The 14,189-nt window shown below is 48.9% G+C and overlaps 1 protein-coding gene across 18 annotated transcripts in view; it reads left to right on the top strand.

Moving 5' to 3' along the window:
* Positions 1-14,189, top strand: part of ZMYND8 (zinc finger MYND-type containing 8) — a 109,939-nt gene that overhangs the window by 18,088 nt on the left and 77,662 nt on the right. For 16 of the 18 annotated variants that reach the window (XM_054698079.1, XM_054698069.1, XM_054698062.1 and 13 more), the window contains one exon: positions 2,021-2,091. In XM_054698079.1, coding sequence (XP_054554054.1) covers positions 2,021-2,091 — 71 coding nt within the window. Of the gene's footprint in view, positions 1-1,372; positions 1,436-1,465; positions 1,930-2,020; positions 2,092-14,189 lie in introns of those variants that run through there. The other 2 variants (XM_054698085.1, XM_054698073.1) reach the window with 2 other exon arrangements.

Genomic DNA, 14,189 nt, shown 5'->3' with positions numbered 1-14,189 from the left:
AGGCGGTGACAAGCCAAATAATTGTTCTCTTGAATGTGGCCCTCCTCCGTGATCAATACACCTTCGAATGTTTTCATCGCTGCAGAAATCCTTCAAGTGGGTTTTGGGGCTCTGTGATACATAATTGTTTTTCACCGCCGTGCGTTTTGGTTGGATCCCAGATTAGCGTTTTCTGCATCACTCAAAATATGGGATCAGTTTCAAGAAGTTTAGGATTTCACATAACTTTATGCTAGAGAGGGAAACAATTCTAGTCGCTAGAAAGATCAAGGTTGCTGTTTGTTCATTTGAAGTTCACCATCTACCCATCTGTGGGGGCTGCGTGAGGCTTTTGTTAAGATTTATTTCCAGTCACCCCAAACGGAAGCCGTCAGCAGTATCCATCTGGACAACCTGTGTATGTTGCAGGCAGAGAATGTTTCTGAGTTAGGAATGTTTTCCTCTTTAAGTTGCAGTGAAAAGTATTGGTGCTAAAATCCCTTCAACGAATCACCATGGTATTATTGCATGTTAGGGGTGTATTTACAATTAATAGACTGCTTTCTTGTGATGAAAACCATTTGTGACATGTCAGTCGTTTCTTTGGTGATTTGTTTCTTTGGTGTCACAGGCTCCGTCCAGATGCGGTATAAATGGAATTGTTAATGGGATTCAGTATCAGAGAGCTAAATGTATAATATTCTGATTTAAAACTAATCTACCCTTCCTTTCTTCTCTCTGCTGGGACTCGTGAAGTTAGTCTCCAAGTTCTTCTAATTTAATCCTAAACTCTCATCTGTTCCTTTCTGTCTGCTTCCAATCCTGGATCCTCTTCCTCCATCAAACATGGGACTCTCCTATTCCATCTCCATTTTGCTCCGAGGTCCCAGCCTTTTTGGACTCATCTTTTGTCTTGTCACAGTCCCAGGCCACGGAACACAGAAGGGACATTCTAATCCTTCTCCTCTTACCCAGCCGCCTCCCTGCCCTTGGCTTTGAGACTTCAAAATGGAAAATTCCAGCCATATCAATTGGTGATGCCCCCATTTCTTTTCATTTGAGCCACAGTTCAATGGAATCGCATCTGGAGTAATTGCTCAGACTCTTTACCACTTCATTGTCCGACTAAATGGTTGCAAAGGTCCAGAACCTCAAACATTTTGCACCTATTAAAGCAGGACTTGACTGACATAGCTTGGGAAGGTGTGTGCGTGGAAGTGGCCTGCTTTCTGTTCATCCGGAATTCCAGCAGAGCGAGAGAAGATTCTGGTGGCCCTTCCCTCTGCAAAGGGGCCTGTTTTCTCTGCTTCTCTCCCCAACCCCCAACTCTCAGTCTGTCTTTTAAATAATCCTTCCTCATTCCACTTTTTGTGGTGGAGGATAATTAGTCACAGCTCAAAAGAGTGCTGAATGCTTTCCCTCAGCCATGCCTACTACAGAGAAGAAACATCCAAGGGTGGGTGTATGGAGACCCCAGCCCTGCTTGCTGGGATATATACTGGTTGCTTGAATGTTTTGAGACCAGGTCTTTTGCTTCTAGCCCGGGCATATTTTTCTACTTTGTAATTTATCCTATGTATTTCTCATGTTCCTGTCTTTAGCGGGGAGGTCTGGGAAACACTCTTGCCTTGCAGAATTCAGAGACCAGAACTCTGGGTACCCTGCCAACCACCTCCAACCTGCCTGCCTTCAAACTGGTGTTAAAAATGAGAAACTTGTTTACTCGGAGGCTGGGTTTTCATTGGTCCAGGGGGTAGATTGTAATTGTGTGTCTAAAAAAAATGCCCTTTTGCATCCCCCACCAGCAGGATAACTGGAATAGTAATTTGACTTAAAAAAAGAACAACCCAGTGTTTTTAAAAACCCTTTAGGAGTCTGAACACTTGGTTTGGAACCAAGTGTGGGTTTCTTTCCCCCACCCCTGCCTGAGGATGGGGGATTGTCTTCAAGGTGGGTTTGTTGTTAGAACTTCTAAATAGTTGCCCCCATGGGGCACATCCTCCCGTCTACCTAAACATGAACATAATTTGCTCTGTTTCAGCTTGGCTGAAGAGGAAATAAAAACAGAACAGGAGGTGGGAGAGGGCATGGATATCTCTACTCGCTCCAAAGGTGAGTAAAAACCTTGTATTATATATTCCCGAGTAGAGGAGGAAATTGGAATCTCTCTCTCTTGTTGTAGAGCAGTGGAGTGTGGCTCTGTGTTGCAACCCTCACTGATTTTGAGATGTGGAATCTGTGATGGATGAACCTTACTTATGGAGAAATCTCCTCCTCTTGATTGTCTTTCCCTTGCGTGTCTGTGGTGGTGTCCCAACCTGTCGGGGATTGTCCTGACAGTAAATTTTACGTGTGTATCATGATGGAGGGTGGCTGGCTCCCTCTCTGCAGGGTGACTTTCAGCAGTTTAAACAAAGCATGTTCTGGAAGCAACCGTAGTCTCCAGTTCTGCTGGGCTTCTGATATTAATATCAGGCCGCTTTGGAATTGCAGAAGTGGAACAGCCTTGGCCTGTTTGATTGGAAAACAGTGGTTTTGGTTAGATAGGAAAAGGAAGCGTGGAACTTTCTGGAATGTTGGGGCCAGTGTTTGCATTTAGGACCAGCACATCAGAACAGACACAATTTATGTTTTATTCAGAATCCTAGACTCTTCAGAGTCTTCTAATTGAGGTGTGGTGCTGTTCATTGGGAACTGTTATATACGTACATACTTTGGCCTCCAGGGTGCTTTTTAAGAAATGGCTCATGGAGCATTTTCCATATCATTGGTGTACCCAGGTGGTTCTGTTCCTGTGACCCATCTCTGCTTGCCTGCTCTCAGCATACACCTGGGCCTCAGGTTGTTGGGAGTGGTGGTGGTGTAGGCAGGGCTGGAGAGAGGTTATTACAGACTCTGCCAGAGAGTGATGCCCACCCAGTTAGGGGGCCCCATGAAAGAGCAGCTTCCAATGGCTCCTGCAGCAACAAAGCTGTTTGGAAGATTTTTCCTAAGAGATTTTTCCTAAGACGGCGTGTTGTTTTGGGCAGAGCTAAGGGTTGGACAGTGAAGACAGACCCGGGAAGTGGGGCTGGCTGTGGCTGTGGCTCAGGCCTGGCCTGCCAGATGGGAACTTGGCTGTGTTCACAGAGGAGGGGTGGCCTCTGCTTCAGACCCTTGCTTTCCTCTGTGAAATGGGTGCTGGAATAGATACGAAGTTTCTTTCCACCTGGGGCTTCTCTCATTGTCAGTGTTTGGAGGCTGCACGCCCAGGCAGCTTTATCTCACGCCCTTCTGAGGTGGGAGGTGTTGTTCCCACCTTGCAGATGAGGAAGCTGAGGTGCTCTGCTGTGAAGCCTCCCAGGTTGTAAGCCGCACAAGAGGATGGACCCCTGAGGTGCTGTCTCCCAGGGGCTGCTGCTTTCCTGGGCACTGCGGTGCCTGAGTGGCCCAGAGCCCTATTGTGGAGACCTCTCCAAAAGGGTCAAAGCCACAGATGGTCAACTGGGCGGGAGGCTGCTCTGCATAGGGCCCCCCTCTTCTCCCACCCCCCAAAGTGGAGGCCATTCTTCTCTCCCCCTTTAAGTGTGGAGACCCCTATTTTCAGCTTCCTTCAAACCCTCTGATATTCCTAGCTCCCTACCAGGTATTATCTGCCTCCGTGTGTGCCTCCTGAAGGGTACCCCCTAGGGTCCCCATCAGCCTCTTTCTTACCTGTCCCCTTCTAGTCTTCTCCCAACAGCAGTCGGACATCTTGAAAAATGTAGATCAGATCCTCCTCACCTCGTTTAACTCCCTGCACTGACCTTCTGGTGTCCTTAGATTCAAGGCTGAAGTCACCTGTGACCTTCCTACCTGGGCCGAGCTGTCCACCTGGTGACATTGGTTCACCTGATGACATTTCTGCGCCTGGTGACATTTCTCCGCCGGGCTCCACGTGAGCAGCATCTCTCCTTGGGGCTCCTGTGTGTCCTGTGTTCTTTGCAGGGAACACGCTGCCCTAGGTCCTGCCTGTTCTCATCTTGTTCCTTTCAGCCGTCATCTCCTTGGAGAGGCCTCCCGTAGTCACCCAGTCCAGAGCAGCCATTCCATCATTTTCAGTTACATGTTCAAAATTAACTTCCAATTTTAGAGCAGTTTTAGATTTTCGGGTGAGTTGTGAAGATGGGTAGCGCTCCCCTGCCCTCCCCACCCCCACCGACATGATTTTCTATTGACACCTGCATCCGGGCACCAACTTGTTCTGAGTGATGACTCCATGTCGGTACATCATTCCCTGGTTTCCCTTTGGGGACCCCACCCAGGAGACCACCTTACATTTAATCAAGTTTCCTCAGATCTCTCTTGGTTGTGACAGTTTCTCAGGTTTTGCTTTTTTTTCTTTTTTTTTTTGATGAGGTCTTGATAATTTTGAGGAGGTCTGCCTCAGGCATGTGGTCGGATGCCCCTCTGCTGGCACTTTGTGGGTGCTTTGCTCCTGACTGCACTGGGGTGGACCCGGGTTATAGTCTTGGGAGAAAGGCCTCCCAGTGCCCTTTTCACCACGTCGTGTATCAGAGGTGCATATTACACCATGATCTGGTGTGGTGAGGTTGACCTTGATCACCTGGCTGGGGCGGCTGACGTTTCTAAGGTCCCCCCCCCTTTTCTGTACTATACTCTTGGGAAGGAAATTACAGGATGAAGTGGGGAGTCACGCTGTCTACCTCCTCGAGGCTAGACTAGCTAGAGTTATTTGGAACTCTGTAGGAATTTGTCTCTTCTCTCGTCTTTGTTTATGTCTGGCAGCGTGGATGCAGTTATTTTATACTTTGGGTTATAGTCCAATGCTATTTAATTACTTTATTGCTCAAATTGTTCTACCTTTGGCCAGTGGGAGCACTTGCAGGTGCCTCCTATGTCCCTTTGACGTCATCATGGGACCGACTGATTGATTGATTGATGATTCAACTTTCTTTTTTTTTTTTTTTTTAAGATGTATTTATTTATGCATACAAGAACTGGGGTGCAGACCAGAGATGCGGGGGGTGAGAGGACTCAGCAGAGATGGAGCGGGGAGTAGAACAGGCAGATGGACACTGCTGAGGGGGGAGCAGCGGGCAAGACAGGAGAGGTCTGCTGTGCCATGTGGGTTGCTCCCTGGCTGGCCGGGGATGGAACTCATGCTGCAGAGGCTGCGATTGCTTCATAGTGCAGTGCCTCACCCCTTGCGCCACCAGGGAGGCCCTGATTCAACTTTCTTACTTGAGCCATTGTAAGATGCTCTTGGCTCATCTTGTGTGTTTTCTGCCTGAGCCCTGCAATTAGCTCTTTCCCAAGGAAGCCCTGGTTCCTTTAGTTAGAGAATAGTTTTAGAAACCAAGATCTGGGGGCTGAGTGTGCTCATGGCTGCTGAGGTATCTTTGCTTCTTGGTCTTCTGAGCTGACAGAGCAAGGAAACACCATGTGCTAAGCCATGTGGGCACGCGAATCTGTAAGTGTTTCTGCATGTATCCATCTGCGGCAAGCCAGACATGAGTTCATGCACTGAGTGTTCTGTCATCAGTGGGCAACCCCTCCTCCCCCTTACCTTCTCCTCTGACCCCCAGGCCCATAGTGAGAAAGGTGCCTCCCAACATCTGCTGTTTATTATTTTCTGGTACATTTTTAACCTTATCTTCAGTGTACAGCTTGATGAACTAAAACATGTGTATGCACTTGTGAGACCACAACCCACCTCAAAATAACTGTGGGACCACAACCCACCTCAAGATAACCGAGTATGTGTAGCCATCCAGAAAGTTCTTCAGGGTCACTCCAAAGTTGCTTCACAGTCCTTGTCTATGTCCTTGTATTTCTTATTTTGTGTGTGTGGATGGTTTCCTCTGCTAGAATGTAGGCTCTTCCTTGCCCCAGGCACAATACCTCCCTTCACCAGGCCCAATCCCTCTCTTCCCTTTGAGAGGCAGGTGGTACAGAGGGTTCAGCCAGACTCCCTGGGCTTGCCCCCTGCCTAGCGAGGTCATTCTTTGTGCCCTCAGTTTGCCCTTATAAATAGGACATGATAGAGAGGGTCATGGTGAAGCTTAAGCTTGCTCACACCTACTGAGCGCTCAAGAAAGGAGGCTCCCTGGGACCTGGTGCGAGATGTCAGCTGTGATTGGAATTGGGGTGACGAGCTTGTATCCCCCTATGCACCTTGTGTCACTGCTTTCCCAGGTGCACCCTCTAGGAAGAGGACAGTGGAGGTGGGGCGAGAACTTGTGACCGATGCCCAGCCACGAATCACGCAGACATCCCGGCAGCGGCTCAGGACAGGCTGCCTGACCACTGGCCTCTGGGGCATTAGTAGAAAGCTGTTCTGCAGTTATCAGGATGATTCTCCAGGACCTTTGGTTCCCTTGCTCAGGTGGGGAGTCCTGGAGCGGGGAGGTGAGCAGGACTGAGTGAGGGAGGTCACCGGGGCTTGAGGGACACCTTTCTCTCACCCCAGAGACTGACTGCTTTGGACGGCTTTCTCTGTGGAACCGAGCTCCTGTCTTCCGGGGTCAGGTGGCTGCTTCTGTGTCTAGGGGACATTTCTGACCTGTAAGGAAATTCGCAAAGCATGGAGTTCTGATGTGGGCTTGGCTGAGCTTTGGAGAGCTGAAGTCCACCTGTGACACTTGCGAGGGCTGATGGGGAGCAGGCCCTGTCAGCCCTAACCATCAAAGCCCATGGTGTAATGGTCTGGTTCAGCAGACATGTCTTTCTCCAGTTGCTTTTCTTGTGGTTTGGGAAATTCTGTGCTTCTGTCTCCACTGATGCTGTCAGGTCAGAGTTCTTTGGTTGCGCACAGTGGAAGCCAGAAGGAGATGGGCTGGAAAGTGGTCACCTGGGGCTGCTGGGCAGGCTAGAGGCCCAGGGCAGCTCTGGAGAGGGCAACCAGTGCACAGCCTCCTCAGGAGCAGCCGGGCCAAGTCCCCAGGGAGCCACTTCCCTGTGTCATGTCCGCCCTTTGGCCTGGAGAGGTTGGTGTTCGGACACCAGGACTAGACCCTCTTCTCCACCCCCAAGAAAAAAAGGTCATTCCTCCAAAGAAGACGAGGTGCCCACTCAGGCACCATGGAAACTGGCACATCATTCCCTGCTTGGCCTCTGGACAACAGGCCGCGAACTGTATCGTGCTAGGGAGACTCAGAATTTGTCTGTATTATTCTTAGGCGGTCCAACCCACCTTTCAGGTTCTCAAACTGAATTTCAATTTGTATACCCCCTTCCCCTGACACATCCTCACTTATTAACTGAGCAATTCCCAAGCCAGTTATTGCCTTTCCACCAGCCTTGGCATTTACGGGAACATTTTAGTGCTTGAGAGACAAAGCTTTCGAGATTTCAAGATGTCAGGTTGACATTTGTGTCCGAGGGTAATGATCGGCTGAGAGATGCTCAGGCATAAATTGGAAGCACTGTCTAGATGCCAGGTGTGTGCCTAGCTGCTATTTTCTGAGTGCTGATTAGATGCCAGGTAGAACATGCAAGTTATTTCATTTGATTTTCCTAATAGTGCTAGGATGTAAGACTGCTGTTATTCCCATTTTACAGTTCAGGAAACCGAGACTTGGGCATTAATGAAGTAGCAAGGTGTCAGACTGGGTTCAGGTTTTGTCTTTGACTTTAAATCTTCGTACTTGACCTTGAGCCCTACCCGTGGGTTTCAGGTCAGGTAGACCAGGCTTCAGGGGTTCTGGGCCTTTGGTGAATGGCAGAGTGCGTGCACTGTAGGGGGTCTGCCTTCATCTGAGTGCTCACCACACTACTAGGAATATGACTCAGCCTGTGCTGGCAGCTGGCATTTTTTTTTTTTTCCCCTGTAAAAACCCCTGATGAGGGGATGGGACCTGTGTGGACAGTTTCTCCCCGAGCATGCACAGACCCATCAAGACACATCTCTGGATCAGAAGTGGCTGAGGGTTGTCGGTTTGCATTCTCTGCTGAGACTGGTCACAGGGCACAGTCCACCACAGGGTGCTCGCTACGCTGTGCTTGAGTTAAACCCAACCAGCCCCTCCAAGACCAGAGCTTCGAGTCTGAGAAGTTGATGGCCTAGGCCAGTTCACGACTCCCTACAAAAGCTCCCCTGTTTGGGCTGCTGGCATCTTGATCCTGCCTTGTGTGCATTTTGCAGTAATGATGGTGGTGTGCAGATGCCAGGCTGCTAAAGCTGAAACCATTTTTAAAAATGTCTGTGTAATGTCACCCACACAAGAGATCCAGCCACTTGGAAACCATGCAACGGAAGCCCAAGATATTAAAATCTTGAACAGTATCATTCTTGCTGAGATTTGCCTGAGTATGGATATATTTTCAGAGACAGAATGCTGGAGAATATACAATTACAGCAATTTGCTAACCAGCCCCAGACCTTAATTAGTACAGGATCCTCGTTCTCACTGTTGTATGTAAATTAAGACTCTTTCACAAAGGGATTGTTTATGAGGACAGCTATGAGATAGAGACCTTCTGTCATTTTTTTTCCAAGGAAACTCTTTAAGAAAATGTAACCATAAACACTCAAATCACAGCTTGATACAGAAGTGCTGAGAATCTTTCTTTTAAAAAACGAGCATCAGTATTTTTAACTCTGCTCTGGCACTCCTATCTCTCCTCCAGCCCAGAAGCACAGTCCCTGCACTGTGCAGTGGGGAGAATTTATTTGCAAATTAGTTAACAACCAGATTGTTCCTTTCCCAAGGCCTGCAACATCCTGTCACTGAAGATGCCAGAGAACCACTTTCCAAAAGAGAAATCTCTACTTCCGGCCAGCATGGGTCTATACCCCGCACCTCTTCCTAGACTCCTACGGGCAGTCTGTGCCTTTGAGCTTTGTGGGTCACTTTGGAAAACCTGTGTTCACCCTGTTTGTGAAGCCTGACCCGCGTTGTATGTTGATGTATTATTCTAGAAGACTGTGATCAAAAATGCACCATATTCAACCTTCAATGAAAAGAACAAGCTTTTCTTCCAAATAAATGCCTGTAGCACCAACATGGTAGATGTGAGGCCTTCTAGAGATTCCTGGCACTAGTTTTGGTCTGAAAGTTTTCAAATAGTGGTAATTCTGTTCTGTTCCAGGGATGGAGGCGCCTTTACTGTTGACTTAAGGGGAACATGTTTGAAAAGCCCACATCTCATGGGAGTTGTGTGTGGGGGTTCATGTTATAGCCCCTTACCCCTCAGCTTTCCTGGGAACCTGGATACTCAGCATTTCACAACCTTAAAAAAAAAAAAGCTGGCTTTATTTATTTATTTTTTAAAGATTTATTTATTTATACAAGAACCGGGGTACAGGCCAGAGGCGCAGGAGGGCGAGAGGATTCACCAGAGACAGAGTGGGGAACAGAACAGGCAGACTAACCGAAATGCACTGCTGAGGGGAGCAGCGGGCGAGACAGGAGAGGTCTGCTTGCCATGTGGATAGCTTCTCAGCCGGCAGGGACCAAACCGGCACTGCAGAGGCTGCGGACAGCTTCACAGTGCTGCGCTCAACCGCGTGCGCCACCAGGGAGGCCCAAAAAGCTGACTTTATTGAGATTTAAGTCATTTATGGTACAGTTCTCCATTTGAGAGTGTTTCTTAAATATGTTCTCCAAGATAGTGGTGTGCCGTCACCACCATCAAGTTTAGACAATTTCATCTCCATTAAGAAATCCCATGCCCTTGGGCCTCCCTGGTGGCGCAGCTGTTGAGCGCTGGGCTGCGAAGATGCCCGCAGCCTCTGCAGCGCTGGTTCGATCCCCGGCCGCCGGCGAGGGTCCCACATGGCGCGCAGACCTCTCCTGCCGCCTGCTGCTCCCCTCAACAGTGTGTTTCGTCAGTCTCTCTGTTCTGCTCCCTGCTCTGCCTCTAGCTCTGGTGAATTCTCTCACCCTCCCGCGCTTCTGACTGTGCCCAGTGCTTGTATAAATAAATCTGTAAAAAAAAAAAAAAAAAAAAAGAAATCCCATGCCCACTGGTAGTCACTCCCATTGCCTCTCTACCCAGCCCCTGATGGTTGCTCACGTATGGTCTGTCTCAGGGAATGTAATGGGCATTGCATGTAAATGGGATCATACAGCAGGTGGGCGTCTGTGTCCGTCTGTCACTTAGAGCGCTGTTTCTAAGACTCCGCCCTGTGGGAGCACACTCTTGCTCTTCACGGCGGGCGCAGTGCTCCATGTGGCTCTGCCCCATCGGCTTCTGCACCCACAGACATTTATGTTGCCATGAACATTTGGGTACAAGTTTTTGCGTGGATGTATGTTTCCATTTCCCTTGGTTCAGAGAGTGGAATTGTGGGGACTTAGGGTAACTTTATGTCACGCTTTTGGGGGAATGCATAGGCTTTTGAACATGGTGAAAGTCCTTCCACATGTACTCTGCCTGTATCTTTCCAGCGAGCACCCTCCCATCTCCTCATTTCTGGCTGCTGCTTCAAAGCCCAATTTCTTAGAAGTGTGTGTACTCATTCATGTCTGGGTTCCTGGACTCCCGCTTGGGCTGGCCAGTTCCTTTGTGCCTCCCCCCCAGTCCTTCCACATGAGTGGTCACCCCCAGCTCTCTGCAGCTGCCACGTGGCCTTTTCCAGTGAGGGTTTCCAGGCCTCATCTTCCTTGATCTAACAGAGGCATTGGCCACTGGCTCAATCTTTTTCTCTTGGAAACCATTTCTTCCCCTGACTTTTTTTTTTGCCACTGCAATCTTGGTTTTTCTGTTTCCCCAGCTCCTTTTTTCTTCAGCCATTAGAAGTTGGTGTGGTTGAAAGCTTGGCCCTGTCCTCATCTTCCTCAGCATGTTCCTTCCCTGGGCAAACTCGCCCACATCTGTAGCTTTATGACTCACAATTTATGTTACCAACCTGGAATTTTCCTGAGTCATGATGCACAGTCAGCTGCCCACCTGACTGCCTCACCTGTTAATGAGTTTCTCAAACTCAAGATGTCCAACACCGACTTCACACCTCAGCCTTCCCTCCTGTCCCCCCAGTTCTCTCCTCTCCCCAGCAAAGCATCCGCTTCGCCACAGTAAGCCCAGTGCTGCGCCTGATCCAGGATAGCCCCTCACCCTTGAGACACTTCTCCTTTTGTCTTCTTTGTGTCACTTTCTTACAAAATGATCATTCCTCTCTGGTCTGTCATCCTTGAATTGGTGCAGTCTATTAGCTGGTCTCACTGTCTTTGTCTGCCCCACCTTTTGACTTTCTGAAAGGAATCTCTCTGGCTTCCCTCCTCCCCCTGTTAGGGGAAAAAGGATGTCCTCTCCCTAACACCCCCAATTATAAACTCTGACATGCTTTCTCCTTGGCTTTAAGATAAAGATCAAAATCCTAAACCCCCCCTGTGCTTGCTTCTGGCTAGCTTTCCAGCTTTCAGCTTCCCCTCTCCATGGCCCTTTGCTCTCCCAGATCCTTGAAAGACGGTATCTCTGACCACAGGGCCTTTGCTCGTGCCTGGAAGAACCTCCTCTCTCTTTTCTCCTAACCCCCAACACCCTTGATTTGAAGGCTCCAAACACAGGTGGGGTTTGCACACCCTGTTTTACCTGGTGCCTGCCCTGTTAACCAGTCACTGTTCTGGCCTGTGCGTGACAAAAACTTATTTTGACTGCATGAGAGAGTAACTTGACTTGGCCTGTGAGATGCAAAGAACTTTTCTCCTGGAGAAAGCTGAAAGCAGCCTCTCAGCTAGAGAGGATGTCTTTGTTTCCAGCATAATGGGGCCTGGAAATAATTACCCAAGCTCAAATGTCTGCTCTGAGATGATTGGCTTGTCTTTCTTTGCCCCCGGGACATGGTACGCATTGAAATGGTCCCCTTCCTTCTGATTTCTCTCCTTCCTGTTGCAGCACTTCTAGTAGGCCCGTTCCCTATCAACCCCTAGACATAAGTGTGATTGTCCTATTTTCTTGCTTTAAACTTCCAGTGGCTCCTGGGGACTGGGCTTGATCTTGGATTCAAGGTCCTTCTCCCTTTGTCTTTCTGGTTTTGGTCAGAGGCCCTGCAGAACCTGCCCCTCCTGTATGGCCTCCTGTGTGGCTTGTGGATCTTGTGATGTGCAGAGGCTGCCTCCTGCTCCTGGCTGAGTCATTGTCTGCAGCTCTCTCCCTGGAACCACCAAACCCTCACCTTCTCTGTGAAGGTGAGGAAATCCACTCATCTTGCCATGTGCTCAGCTCTGGTCGGACATTCTTCTGGGTACTGATGCTTTGAGACTTTCCGAGCTCAAAGAAAGAAGAATCAAAGACCAGCCCATAAGCTACATATTTTTAGGCATCAGATCATTAATGCACTAAAGACCACCACCAAAGCCTTTGGGGCAAATAGGGATGGATGGAGGATTCTGCAGTGGCCTGCTTGTCTTACCTCCTTTGTCTGTTAGTATCTGCAGTTATGCTGCCCGATAAAACAGCCACTGGCTGTATGAGACTCTGCACATTTACATTTATCCTTCCTTAGTCACACTAGCCACATTTCCAGTACCCCAGTACCCACATGTGGCTGGAGGTTGCCCTGTTAGTACACATAGGGAACAGATAGAGAATGTTGCCATCATTATAGAAAGTTCTGGCACTGCTACATAGCCTTAGTGGTTGCGTTGTGCCAAGTGCCGAAGGTGAAATATCTGGCCTGGGACTGGCACAGTGAAGGTCATTCTCAAGGGAGTATTGTATAGGGTTCCAGGGGCCGCTCTTTGTTATACACAGAGAGAACACAACTATCTTCCTCCGTTTTCCCAAGGTGGCATTTCCTATCAAGGTCCTGTTGAGGGCCTCCCCGGTGGCGCAGCGGTTGAGCGCTGGCCTGCGAAGCTGCCCGCAGCCTCTGCAGCGCCGGTTCAGTCCCTGGCTACCGGCGAGGGTCCCACATGGCGCGCAGACCTCTCCTGCCGCACCCGCTGCTCCCCTCAGCAGTGTCTTCCGTCTGTCTGCCTGTTCTGTTCCCCGCTCCGGCTCTGGTGAATTCTCTTACCCTCCTGCGCTTCTGACTGTACCCAGTGCTTGTATAAATAAATAAATAAATAAATAAATAAATCTTAAAAAAAAAAAAAAAATGTCCTGTTGAAATGCCTTTCTGCCCGGGCCTTTGGCAAGTTGGCACCCTGGCTGGGGAAAATACCACAGGACACGCAGGTAAGTCTTCCCCGTGTGCCAGCGTGTGTCTCCTCACCTGGACCGATGGGGGCCAGGTCTTGCTCACCTCTTTGCTAACCTGGGCTGGCAAATTACAGTAGCTGCTCAATAAATGGTTTTTGAATAAAGCCTGTCTTCCAAAAAATGTAAACTCATTAACTTTAAGGGGAAAAAATGGTTTATTGGATTTCCCTTTCAAATGATAAAATCAGTGCATTTCCCTGTTACAAGCCAGAGAATACAATGAAAAAAGCTAAAATCTTCTCCCACCAGGGGACTTTATATTAGCCATTTGAGTCATGTGTACTTCCCCCCACCTCTCTGCTTATGAAATATAAACAAATTTATACCACGATGGGGTCAAACTTTCTACAACTTGGCCATCCCTCAGTCCTTTGTTTCTCTTCTTGTGTTCTCTGGTTTTCTCTACCTGTAAGGGAATTTTCAGATTAGATTTCATTTTCTGGCAGTTGAGAATTACGGAGACCTTGGCAAATGGGGGATTTTGTGTTTTATCCTCAAGGGCAGCCTGAAGGATTGTTCCATGTGGAAATGGAGGCCCTTTTGTGGCTTGATTTTCTGATTTTTTTTAAGGAGAAGCTAAAGCATGGCTGTCCAAAGGCAGTTTTCCCCATTTTTTATTTTTTATTTATTTATTTATTTTTTTTAAAAAAAGATTTATTTATTTATTTATACATACAAGCACTGGGTACAGTCAGAAGCGCGGCAGGGTGAGAGAATTCACCAGAGCCAGGGCGGGGAGCAGAGCAGGCAGAAGGACCGAAGTACACTGCTGAGGGGAGCAGCGGGCGGCAGGAGAGGTCTGCGCGCCATGTGGGACCCTCCTCTGGTGGCCGGGGAGCAGCCGGGGATCGAACCGGCACTACAGAGGCTGTGGGCAGCTTCGCAACCCAGTGCTCAACCGCTGCGCCACCAGGGAGGCCCGTTCCCCATTTTTTAAATGGCAACTCAAATTTTAAAGTCTCACCTGGCTGTGGGTGGACAGGATGCATCCTGGGTCCTTAGTGGGCCATTCCCAGTTCGGGCCATGGCTGTGGGTTCTGTAGATGAATTTCCTGGCCATTGGTGGCTTCCCGTCTAGGTCA

Source organism: Talpa occidentalis, unplaced genomic scaffold (assembly GCF_014898055.3).
Source record: "Talpa occidentalis isolate TD23 unplaced genomic scaffold, MPIMG_talOcc4v2.1 talOcc4.10, whole genome shotgun sequence".
NCBI lineage: Eukaryota > Metazoa > Chordata > Mammalia > Eulipotyphla > Talpidae > Talpa > Talpa occidentalis.
Note: the sequence above shows the minus strand (reverse complement) of the source record. Positions and strands in the feature narration are given on the sequence as shown.